This window comes from Triturus cristatus, chromosome 1_2, assembly GCF_964204655.1.
Source record: "Triturus cristatus chromosome 1_2, aTriCri1.1, whole genome shotgun sequence".
In the NCBI taxonomy this organism is placed as follows: Eukaryota; Metazoa; Chordata; class Amphibia; order Caudata; family Salamandridae; genus Triturus; species Triturus cristatus.
The window spans coordinates 222,194,756-222,207,760 of NC_140580.1; the positions used below are offsets into that span (position 1 = coordinate 222,194,756).

The 13,005-nt window shown below is 56.0% G+C and overlaps 1 protein-coding gene across 10 annotated transcripts in view; it reads right to left on the reverse strand.

The window, feature by feature from the left end:
• SEC24C (SEC24 homolog C, COPII component) overlaps nt 1–13,005 on the reverse strand; it is a 1,178,749-nt gene that overhangs the window by 144,542 nt on the left and 1,021,202 nt on the right. For all 10 annotated transcript variants that reach the window (XM_085603503.1, XM_085603507.1, XM_085603502.1 and 7 more), the window contains one exon: nt 86–277. In XM_085603503.1, coding sequence (XP_085459629.1) covers nt 86–277 — 192 coding nt within the window. The remainder of the gene's footprint in view (nt 1–85; nt 278–13,005) is intronic.

Consider the following 13,005-nt stretch of genomic DNA (forward strand, 5'->3'; position numbering starts at 1 on the left):
TTCACTATCGTTAAATAGAAAACAAAGACCAGAAACACTTTTAGGCTGATCTTCCTGCTTGGTCTTCCACATGTTTATTACTTACCATACTACAGTCAATCTGACTGAAAGATGACACTCCAAACAGATTCTGGATCAGTGTCTGCTGCACATTTGCTCCCACCCACAAAAATATGTTCAATCCATTCTCCAACAGATATATTTCTCCCTTCAACAGGCGCTCCTCTGAGCTACGAATGGCTGCAGGCAGAGAGTTGCTTTCAAGGTCCACTTTAGTCTGTTAAGAGAGTTAAAAGAATGTTTAGATTTCAGAAACTTTTTATAGGTACTGTCATACATATTTCAAAATACTAACAATATTCACTCTACTTAAACTATACACATGAATACTGCCATGCAACTTTTGAACCAATAAACTTGGTCATGTTCCAGTTGGGCTCTTTCTTTTTAGAAAGACAAGCAATATTACCGCTGGATCACTCACTATCATCCCTTGTTACATAATTGTGTACTTGAAAATTAGACTTATTCACATCCTTTTCAGCATTCATCGTGCTTTGTAGAATCATTATTTAACTGTATAAGGTGTGTAGGGTCATTTAAGTAGAGGCTTAAGCTTGTGTTTTATTTCTTGTACACATACTAAGTCGACCACCATTATCCACAAAGCACTCCGTTGTGTAGATACTTATTCAGGTCCTTTAGCCGTGCCAGGTAATGCTTTATTCATAGACTGCTAATAAGGATCAGGACCGCTTTCAAAGCCCTGTAGCAAAGGGCATATAAGGAAGCAGTGGTTATTAGGCAAGGAATAGGGTAGGGACAAGTGTTTGGGGGAAGTAATACAAAAGGACCACTAGGATGATCATGATTCTCATCCACAGAAACACATGAACAGAGTTTCCATGTTTTTCTTGAAGGGGATGAAGTCTGCTGAGTTGCAAATCAATGGACAGGATGACAGGGGGGGGGCGTGGCTAGCCAGCCACAATCGCGGACGCAAGTCTGTAGAGCCCTGCTTGACATCCCCGACTTATCCTTTTAAAAGTGATCCTGAGGTGCTGCCTTCCACGCTGACAGCTAGCGGGACAGTGGTGACATCGAGCGGAGGCGTCTGTGAAGTTTGGGGCTGCGCCAGTTCCGTGACCGGGCTGTGGAACTACGACGGAGTGCGGCCTAAGGCGACGGAGCAAGCAGGGGAGACGCGTGGAGCGCGGCTGGAGCCAGGGCACACGGCGGCGCCCACCGCGGCAGACGCTGACCCGAGACGGCCACGCTGACGAGCTGAGAGAGGCTTGCCAGACGCGACGCGGGAGCGGCAGGTGGACCCCTGGAGCCGGAGGCCGGTGAGCGGGCATAGCCCAGGGGAGACCGCGGGCAGTCCGAGGCGGGGACATAAGGAGGGGTATGCGGGGCCCTGCAGAGGATTACCGGTGCAGGGTGCCCTGTTGCCTGACTGGCGGCCCAGGCAGAGAGCACATCCTGGCGACGACGGCTGCCGGAATTAGCGGAGGAGAGAGACGGCAGGGGGCTGCGACACCCCGGGAGCCTTGCGACTGCTGGCACCGGAGACCACGCGTGGCGCCTGGCGATTGCTGTGTGGAGCATATAGGAGGTGAGACTGAGCGAGACGCGGACGCCACCCCCCTGGAGTAAGGGGGGGGGGGGAGAAAGAAGGACCCCCTGGGGGCACCTGCCCTGGCCTCCCGGCGGACGCTGAGGAAGCGGAGCCGAGTGGGGTGAAGAGCGCGCTTTGGGCCCATGCGGCGCTTCTTGCTGTGGACCTGCTGGCGCTGCAACTGGGATCGGCGGAGCGCGACTGTGGGGTGCGCCGAGCTGGAACTGCTGTTGGCCCTTCATAGAGGCGTGGGCGGTTGGCCTGCGGCGGGAGGCGCACCCAGCGGCTGTACTGACGCCCTGGACTTTCTCTGCGCCCCGCGAGTGGCGTCTGTTGGCTGCTGCCCAGCCGGAGGAAGCGGCCGCGGGAGGGGCAACTGCGACTGCCACACGGGGTGCAACACTGTCCCTTGACGAGGAGCCCACGCCCCGCTTCTGGACCTTGGCCTGGAGTGTGATAGCCTTCGCCGGCCCACGCGCGCTGCCCCTTCTGGTCCCCGCCTGGTGTCAGCCCGTAGGCACGCGGCTGGGGTTTGATCGTTGCCCCCGCGGGAAGAGGTGCCCGCACCTGACGCACACTTCTGCCGCTACGGTGGCGTGACGGAGGATCTCTCTGAGTGCGGACCTGTTGCTGGGGGCAGCTGCGGACCGTCACCCGCGGAGCCCGCACGGACTCATGTGCGTGTGGCTTCCCGCGCCGGGGTGGCGCCTGGGGTCCTCCCTCTGCGTGCATCGACTGGGCAGACCCCACCTGCCAGCCAGTCGTCCTTTCTTCGCCACGGCTGACGCGACCGCGCTGCAGGCGCGTCCCCTCCTGGGTGCTGGCGGCAGATGCCCACGGCGCAGCAATTGGTGATGGGCTGCATGCGTGCCAAGATGCAGCAGGGACCGCTGCGCACGACTACTCCCGACCGCACGCACCTGCGAGGCGAGACCGATGAAGGGCTGACATCCACGGCGCTCACGGCAAAGATGGACTCTGTACTTGCCGCGGTGGAGAAAATAGGAGCAGCCTTAGGAGCAGCCTTAGATCACACCAGGACATCTCTGGAAAACCGAATCAACAAAGTCACCTCGGATTTCACGCTTCTGCATGCGGACCACCGCAAGATGGCGGACACAGTTGCCACCCAAGGGCAAACACTCAAAGAACTGCAGCCAGTCACCCGCAGTCACGCCGCTGCTCTGCAGGATATGTTGGACCGCATTCACGCATTAGAAGACAGGGCAGAAGATGCGGAAGGGCGCTCCCGCCGCAATAATATCCGTGCTGTGGGTTTGCCGGAGGAAGAAGAGGGGCGAGATCCGGAACAGTATGTGGAGACCTGGCTTCACGCACTCATGCCGCCGGGAAAGTTGTCAGCCCAATTCGCGGTGGAAAGAGCCCACCGGGTACCCACCCAGAGGCCTCGGCCGGGAGCCAGACCGCGCCCATTCCTGTTCAAACTTCTCAACTATAGGGACAGAGATGCAGTGCTACGAGAGGTTCGAGATATGAACGGTCTCTCTGTGGGCGGCAGTCAAGTCATGTTTTTCCCGGACTACACTGCTTTGGTGCAACGCCGCAGAAACAACTACATGGCAGTGAAACGTCAGCTCAGGGAACTGACATTGCCGTACTCGCTCTTGTTCCCCGCCAGACTGCGAGTGGTGGAAAAAGGTAAAACCCGTTACTTCGATTCGCCAGCAGAGGTATGGAACTGGCTTGAGGAGTCCGGGCTGTAGAAGGGACCGAGGCCGGCTGATTCAGGAGATGGCACCCAGCCGGGCAAGAGGGACAGGCGGCGCCGACGGCGTGGGACCATGCGCGAGGCGGCGCCGAGAGCAGCAGCCCCAACACCGGAGAAAATGAGACTGGAATGTCAAAATGCGCTGAAGGCAGTTACGACAATCGCAAGCCCAGGTGGTGGTGAGCGGCTCATCGTCGCCGTCAACGGCAAACTCTGAGGACTTTTGCGGGCCAGAGGTTACCCTGCAAACTGCAGACGGTATTCTGGACTGAGAGGCTGCTCATGCCTCACCGCTCATGCAAGTATCTAATTGTCTGTTGCTGTAACCGGCGGGGGGCGGGGGAGGGTTGGCGGTGCAGTCAACTGTGTGGGCCTGCCGGGCTGGTTGGGGGAGCCACCCGGTCTACTGTCGTACATCCCTTGGGTCCCTCCGTGAGGCAGTAGATAGCGCGTGCGGTCCCCCTTGCTCCTCACCTGTATCTCGCTAACCGCATTGGCCAATACTGGCGACACTCATTAATGGCGCACTGCACACACGGGACACAGGGGGATAGCGACAGCAAGCTGTTACCTACACGCACACCCCTCCGGGTCACACCCTGACCTAGTTTTCACCTGCGCAAGGTAGCGTAAGTTTGGACAGACACACTCGCAAAGTTCGCCCCAGCCGTTATGTTTTTCACCGTTAACACGTTGTTATTGTTACCTCAGACCAGAGCTTCCACAATTCATCGTAGTGCATGTTTACTGGCACATGTCCCGCCCCTGGTTCCCCTAGTGACTACCCACTTCAATCATGACCCACGTGAGCATGCTAACGCGCAACACACGAGGCATGCATACCCCCACACGGAGATATTCCATCTTTGCCTACCTCCAGCGACACTCAGTCGGAATCGCTCTCCTACAAGAGACACACATGACACAGCCGGAGTTAGATAAGCTGCAGAGGCGTTGGAGAGGTCAAGTGTACGGTACCGTGTACTCGGCGCATGCCAGGGGCACCCTTGTATGGGTTAGGGCGGGAGTCCCGTTCGTCAGTACGGGCGTGACGATAGACCCTGACGGCAGGTACACCCTTGTACGGGGCACACTTAATGGTCAACCCGTATTGCTGGCTTCGATTTATGCCCCGAATGTCGACCAAATACCCTTCCTCACACAACTGTCGCTGGAACTAACCCCTTACGCCGGGCTCCCCTGGCTGATAGGAGGGGACTTCAACTCCGTGCTCGACGTGCACCTGGACAGGTCCTTTCCTCCTCTTCGCACAACGTCAGCTGCCTCCACGGCACAGGCACTGACTGATTGGCTCTCACACTGGGCGATACTGGATATCTGGCGGACCCTATACCCCACAGACCGTATCTACTCCTACTATTCAAGGACGCACGACCTACATGTGCGACTGGATAGAGTGGTGGGGTCTCAGGCTTTGCTACCGCTGGTGGTGAAAGCAGAATACTTGGGGCGGACGCATTCTGATCACAATCCCCTGTGGCTCCAGCTCAGCTGGGACGCGGATCGGCCTCCCATACCCACATGGCGGCTCCAACCTACTGCGCTGGAGGACCCTGAATTCGGCTCCTCAGTGGGGAATGCTATCCTTTCATATTTTGAGCTTAATGAAGGCACAGCGAGCAATGCGATGGTGGAATGGGATGCACTTAAAGCAACGCTCCGGGGTCACTGCTTGGGGGCCATGTGGAGTATGCGAAGGCAGCTGGCGCAGTCACTCACCCACCTCGAGTCCCAACTGCTGCAGTACGAGCGGGAGGGGGAGGGCAGCGGCAGACACGCAAATCACTTGGTCGATCTCCGGACGCAACATACAACACTTTTAGAGCGCTTGAGGTGTCTGAATTATGCGACACACACAGCCCGCACACACGCCGCGGCGGACAGGGCAGGACGTCTACTCGCCTGGCTTTTAAAACAAGAAGGCACCCACACCCCGATCGCAGCGATGCGCACATCGGAGGGAGACCTTGTGTATACCCAAAGGGAGATTCATAAGGTTATGGTGGACCACTACACACAATTGTACCGCACAAAAGTCCGTTGCTCGGGGGATGACCTAGAGCGGTTCCTCGGACAAGCCCAGCTGCCAACGGCCTCCAACGCGCACCAAGAGGTCCTTAATTGCCCCTCACCCTGGAGGAAATAGGGGACGCGATCTCCTCCATGGCCTCTGGGAAGACACCGGGCCCGGATGGCCTGCCCACTGAGTTCTACAAAGCGTTCCGGGAACCCCTGGTGCCGCGCCTCCACAAGTTGTACACAGCGGCGCTTGAGACGGGCGAGCTACCCACCGCGATGCGCGAAGCCTATCTGGTGTCTCTGCCCAACCCAGATCGGGACCCCACGGACCTGGGATCCTATCGGCCGCTGGCGCTCCTTAACGTTGATTGCAAGATCCTCGCTAAGGTGTTGGCGGAGCGGTTGGCGCCGATGGTCTCTCGCCTGGTCCACGGGGGCCAGAACGGCTTTGTGCCAAAGCGCAGCACGTCGTTGAACCTGAGGAGGTTTTTCAGGGTAGCTGCGGATAGTACACAAGAGTGGCCCAAAGCGGGCTGCCTTATACTGGACCTGGAAAAGGCATTTGATTGCCTGGAGTGGCGCTACCTTTCGGCGCTGCTGTTGCGCTATGACCTTGGATTGGGCTTCCTACAATTGGTGGGCCTTTTATACAAGAACCCCACGGTGAGGGTGCGATTGGGCCCGTACATCTCTGGCGCCATACCCATCTGTAGGGGCACCCGGCAGGGGTGCCCGCTCTCGCCACTCCTATTCGCTTTGGCGATGGAGCCTCTGGCGGCGACCTTACGAGAGGCACTGGGGGCTGGCATACCACTAGGGGATGCAGTGCACCAGGTGTCGCTCTATGCCGACGACCTGTTGGTGTATGTGAGGGATATAGACGATATCCCCCCTCAGTTAGCCCGTACCTTGCACGACTTTGCCACTATCTCGGGTCTTCGGGTGAACGCCAGTAAATCCTGCCTCTACGCGTTCGGCGAGGGGCGGCAGGACCCCGGATACATCCTAAATGGCACTAGGGTACAGTGGAGAGGAGATACCTTTCGATACTTGGGACTCCGGATCTACCGTCAGCCGGCAGACCTATTTGACGGTAACCTGGGCAGGGCCTTCACGGCCATAAAGTCACAGGTGCGCTTCTGGAGCACATTGCCGCTAACAGTCACGGGTAGAGTAGCGCTGTCCAAAATGGTTATCCTTCCACGGTTATTGTACTATTTCGCTAACCTGCCTTTATATATCCCGGTTGCCTTTTATGCTAAATTGTCGCAACTACTTAGAGACTTCATTTGGGGGAACAGCAGGCATAGGATGTCGCTAACGAAACTATCTCCCTACGGACCAGGGGGGCCTTGCCGTGCCCTGCTTTGAGCACTACTACTTAGCAGCCCAGCTGCAGTGGATAGCTCGCTGGTTGGCGGATAGGGGTCGGAGGACACCGCGTCCGCGCTGCCACCACGCTCTTTGGAGCAGCTGCTGGTGCTGTTCCACCCAGCCACCAGGTCTGCGACGCCGACCCCGCTCCTCCTCGCGGTGGCATATCGATGTTACCGTAGGAGCTTATTCCTCACCAGAGATGTGGTCCCATACGTGCCGGCAATACAGCTGGAGGGTTCCCCTAGAGGGATGGGATTGCTCACCTCCCTTGCGCTTGCACACTGGCAGGATGCGAATATACAGACCTTGGGCGACCTGTACCGAGATGGCGTGCTCCTCCCGTACGACTCTCTGGTCGAGGACGGGGGATTGCCACCGGGACAATTCTTAACTCATCATTCATTAATGGGGAGACATGTCCATAGAACCCAGCCAACACCTTACCATACAGTATCTACACGTCATGGGGAGAGGCCGACACCTGGTCTGTTGGTTCGCGGCGTCACTACGCACACACACGGCGATCACCCTAGAGCCGCTCAGACGCAAGTGGGAACAAGATCTGGGGAGACAGCTGGCGGATAAAGAGTGGGAACGAATATTGAAAGGTCCGGTGCGCATACCCAGAAACATGCGCCTCCGACAGATACAGTTGTTCGTTGTGCACAGGGCGTATCTCACCCCCGCGGCTCTCAACAGGTACTTTCACGGCACTGACGTGTTATGCCCTAGATGCGCTGAGCCGGGGCTGATCTAGTTCACATGCTGTGGAGTTGCTGCAAATTACACACATACTGGCACACAATCAGTGAGTCACTGCGCATTAGTACAGGTCGCGACATACCCTTTGACTGGACAGTTTACCTGCTGCACCACTTCCACAGAACCCCGACCACCAAAGTGACATCCCGGTTTCTAGACCTGGGGCTTGCGGTCGCAAAGCCCCTTCTGACCAGGAGGTGGAAAGCACAGGATCCACCCCACCCACAGGCATGGAGGTACTCGCTCTCCGTGTGGGCCGGAGCGGAGGGTACCGCCATTCGTCGGGAGAAGACACTGGGGTTGAGGAAGACGCCCATAGCGGCACAATGGGAGGAATTGCTCCAGGCGCTCAGGCGAGTCGAGGAGGCAGGCTTGGGGGGACGGCCTGAGGGGAGGGATACACATCCAGGACATGAAATGGGAGCTCTGCCGGAGCAGGATCGTAGTGTTCCACGTACGACCAATACCTAAAACAGGCACCATAAGAAAGCGCCCCTAGGCACATGGTTGGGAGCAACAGCTAAGCCACTGCACAGTGACACTGCACAGTGACATGGGGGAGGGGGAATAGAAGGGTAGCGGGGATAGGTACATTCATAATGGAACTGGTCTAGGTTGAGGTTGTTGGGTTTATACCCGTTTCGTTCCATTGATATCTGTTTAGAAGCCCGTATGGATCCGGTTGGGAGACCTCAAGCGACATTTTGATGTAACTGTGTTTCATTGCAATGTACTGTAATTTGCTATGTTCATGGTCTGAGCTGTTCATGGGACTTACGTACAATCTGGTGCGGCAAGCACTTCAGGAACTGTTGCAAAGCTCTACCTCGCATTTGACATGTAATTCTATCAGGAATTCGTGCTATGATGTATGATTCAGTACAGAAGCGAGCCGTGCTCATGCAAATGTAATTGGAAAAATCAATAAAAACAGATTAAATTTTTTTTAAAAAAAATCAATGGACAGGATGTCAGTATGATTGTTCTGTGTATGTAATCACGTCTTTAAAATGTTCGATTTTAAATACCAATACCGTGTCCCATGATGTAGCTATCATTTTGGCAAATATGGGAAATTTGGTTGCCTGTTAGACTTAACTAATGGAACAGCGAGTGTCACCTGAGATATACTCAAATAGAGATTTAGGTAGATGGGAGAAAGAAAATACTTGATCTCCAGCTCAGATGCGTTATCAGTCACGGGTACTCGTAGTACGGCCCCCGGACCTTGCAGACATCGTACCTGTGCTTTTAAAAAAAAAAATCAAAACAAAAAAAAGTGTCAGCAGACCCCGCCTGTTGCAGTAGCGCGGAGCTGTGGGGGCCGGGCGATTCTTTTAAAGACCATTCACTTGTTAATGAGGCTTTGTTGTATTTCACCTCTTCTTAGCGCCCCTGCATCTCCCCTCTGATTGAGTGGAGATGCAGGGGCGCTAAGAAGAGGTGAAATACAACAAAGCCTCAGGTTTTAAAGACCTGTGAAGTACTCGGGGCGGCTGAGTGTGCCCGGGGTGACACACGAGGGGTGAGGTGACAGAGGGTGATGAGGACAGCAGGGTGTGAGAGCAGCGGGTGAGGTGACAGAGAGGGAGAGACCGAGGGCGGGCGGGAGACCGAGGGCGGGCGGGAGACCGAGGGCGGGCGGGAGACCGAGGGCGGGCGGGAGACCGAGGGAGGGCGGGAGACCGAGGGAGGGCGGGAGACCGAGGGAGGGCGGGAGACCGAGGGAGGGCGGGAGACCGAGGGAGGGCGGGAGACCGAGGGAGGGCGGGAGACCGAGGGAGGGCGGGAGACCGAGGGAGGGCGGGAGACCGAGGGAGGGCGGGAGACCGAGGGAGGGCGGGAGACCGAGGGCGGGCGGGAGACAGAGGGCGGGAGACAGAGGGCGGGAGACAGAGGGCGGGAGACAGAGGGCGGGAGACAGAGGGCGGGAGACAGAGGGCGGGAGACACAAGCAGAGTGAGTGAGACAGAGGGAGTCAGAGGGAGAGAGGGAGGGAGAGAATGAGAGAGAATGATAGTGAGAGGGAGGGAGACGGCGAGAGAGAGAAAGGGAGAGATAGAGAGAGGGAGGGAGAGAGAGCTAGAGAGAGGGAGGAGGGCAACAGACAGAAGGAGGGAGACAGAGAGGGAAAGAGAGACGGAAACAGACAGAGGGAGACAGAGAGAGGGAGACAGAGAGAGGGAGACAGAGAGAGGGAGACAAGCAGTGTGAGTGAGATAGAGGGAGACAGAGACAGAGAGGGAGACAAGCAGTGTGAGTGAGATAGAGGGAGACAGACAGAGGGAGACAGAGACAGAGAGGGAGACAGAGGGAGAGAGAGGGAGGGAGACAGAGAGAGGGAGGGAGACAAGCAGAGTGAATGAGACAGAGAGAGAGGGATGGAGAGTGATAGAGAGAGACCGAGGGCGGGAGACCGAAGGCGGGAGACCGAGGGCGGGAGACCGAGGGCGGGAGACCGAGGGCGGGAGACCGAAGGCGGGCGGGAGACCGAGGGCGGGAGACCGAAGGCGGGCGGGAGACCGAGGGAGGGCGGGAGACCGAGGGAGGGCGGGAGACCGAGGGAGGGCGGGAGACCGAGGGAGGGCGGGAGACCGAGGGAGGGCGGGAGACCGAGGGAGGGCGGGAGACCGAGGGAGGGCGGGAGACCGAGGGAGGGCGGGAGACCGAGGGAGGGCGGGAGACCGAGGGAGGGCGGGAGACCGAGGGAGGGCGGGAGACCGAGGGAGGGCGGGAGACCGAGGGAGGGCGGGAGACCGAGGGAGGGCGGGAGACCGAGGGAGGGCGGGAGACCGAGGGAGGGCGGGAGACCGAGGGAGGGCGGGAGACCGAGGGAGGGCGGGAGACCGAGGGAGGGCGGGAGACCGAGGGAGGGCGGGAGACCGAGGGAGGGCGGGAGACCGAGGGAGGGCGGGAGACCGAGGGAGGGCGGGAGACCGAGGGAGGGCGGGAGACCGAGGGAGGGCGGGAGACCGAGGGAGGGCGGGAGACCGAGGGAGGGCGGGAGACAGAGGGCGGGAGACAGAGGGCGGGAGACAGAGGGCGGGAGACAGAGGGCGGGAGACAGAGGGCGGGAGACAGAGGGCGGGAGACAGAGGGCGGGAGACACAAGCAGAGTGAGTGAGACAGAGGGAGTCAGAGGGAGAGAGGGAGGGAGAGAATGAGAGAGAATGATAGTGAGAGGGAGGGAGACGGCGAGAGAGAGAAAGGGAGAGATAGAGAGAGGGAGGGAGAGAGAGCTAGAGAGAGGGAGGAGGGCAACAGACAGAAGGAGGGAGACAGAGAGGGAAAGAGAGACGGAAACAGACAGAGGGAGACAGAGAGAGGGAGACAGAGAGAGGGAGACAAGCAGTGTGAGTGAGATAGAGGGAGACAGACAGAGGGAGACAGAGACAGAGAGGGAGACAGAGGGAGAGAGAGGGAGGGAGACAGAGAGGGAGGGAGACAAGCAGAGTGAATGAGACAGAGAGAGAGGGATGGAGAGTGATAGAGAGAGGGAGGGAGACAGAGAGAGAGAAGGAGGGAGAGAGAAGGAGGGAGAGATAGAGAGAAGGAGGGAGACAGAGAGAGAGATGTGTGTATGCCGGGTCTGGAGATGTGTGTATGCCGGGTCTGGAGATGTGTGTATGCCGGGTCTGGTGGCTCAGTGGACGAAGGCGTCCGCTGCAGGGGCCTGTGTTCAAACTCATGGGCATAGTTTTTTTTTTTTGCTCTAGCCCCGCCCCCTCACCCTACTGCCCCCGCCCTCAACGGTGCGGCCCTCGGCCATAAACCACACTGTAAATTTGGCCCCGAGAGAAAGTTTGTGAGTATCCATGCGTTATCCAAAACTGGAGTCTAGAACTAGACCCAGAGCCTCAGAGGTCTGTAAACTATAGAACGTCATACCACATCTCAATTTTCGGTCAGCAAGAGTAATTTATTAAACAGGATAATTGTGACTCACTTCACTCCGTACGTGTATGGTTACTGACAAACCCAACAGTTAAAGTGACTTTATAGTTGGGTATTGGAATGAGACACAAGCTAATGTTGAAATAAACTGCTGAAACAAACAGCTATAATTTAGAGAACAAACTGTAAGATGGGCCCCCATCACGCACAGCTATTGTCATTATTATATCATCTCACATATGACACTCTAAACGACATCATTGATTATATTTAAATAACATTGTTGAAATTACTGAGACCAATCAACGATTCTGGAATTGTGCTATAGGCTTTGGGAACAAGAAGGAATACAACAACCCAAATCAATGGTTGCACTCTTATAAACTTAGAAATATGGAAAAGAAATTCAATATTGCAGAAGTGAAGCACTTTGATGGGTTTCACTGTCTTTTTATTTCTATACACCTAAAGGATTGGCACAGTGGGGATAGGTCACTTATGGAGAGCTGGCCACGAAACAATGAACAACAGCCACTTTGGTCAACAATCGCTGATTAAGGGCTGAATGCTGAGCAAGTAGGGTGTTATGTATTCATAGAGTGGTGGGCACATGTCTTGGCCAAAGGCTAAGCTCTGTGTCAAATTTGTCGTACATATGGCTGAAGATTGTGTGCAGTTGAGGTTTTATGCTCATGGAGGATTGGGTGCAGGGCTTCACTGGAGTCTAGGCACTCAGTTCAAGTCCTGATGCGGAGTGGATGCAAGGTCTGGCCGGAGGCTATGACAGATGTCATGATTGAGGTCATGAATTATGTAATTGAACATGCAATGAGAGATGTAATATGTGAGGTCATAAGCAGTGCATGATGTAGGGGAGAGTTTAAGTTAGTTTACTAAACTATAAATTAAGTATTTCACTTTTTTTTATGTTAGCTCGTGTCTTGTTCCACCACATGCCTATAATGTCACTCCACCTGCTTTTTATGTTAATTTTTAGTGAATTTGTGACGGGGCGGTTTCCAAACGTTACGGTCTTGGCACCTAACGAACAAGTTACTTACCTTCGGTAGCGCTTTGTCTGGTGGATACAGTATCTGCCTGTGGATTCCTCACCTTTTGAATTACCCCTGCGCCAGCATTCCACGGAAATTATTTTTGAAGATCTCCCACGTTGACGAGGACATCACAATTGCACGGCAAGTGACGCAGCACCATCTCTGGCTTTGAGCAGCCAGTCATCACCATAGGGGAAAACTGGAATCCCTGGCCTTCTGAAATGTGCTTCCACCATCACCTTTGTGAAGACGCGTGGTGTGGAAGTGAGACCGAAAGGAAAGACCGCAAACTGGTAGTGTTGAGACCCTACCGTAAACCGATGATCCTTCCGATGAGACTTCAGAATAGAGATGTGGAAATACGCATCCTGCAAATCGATCAACACCATCCAGTCTTCCTGCTGCAGTGCCTAAAGAACACGAGCTAGGGCCAACATCTTGACTTTTCCTGCCTGCAGTAAAAATTAAAAACCCAGAGGTCCAGGATCGGTCTCAACCGGCTGACCTTCTTAGGGATCAGGAAAGAACAG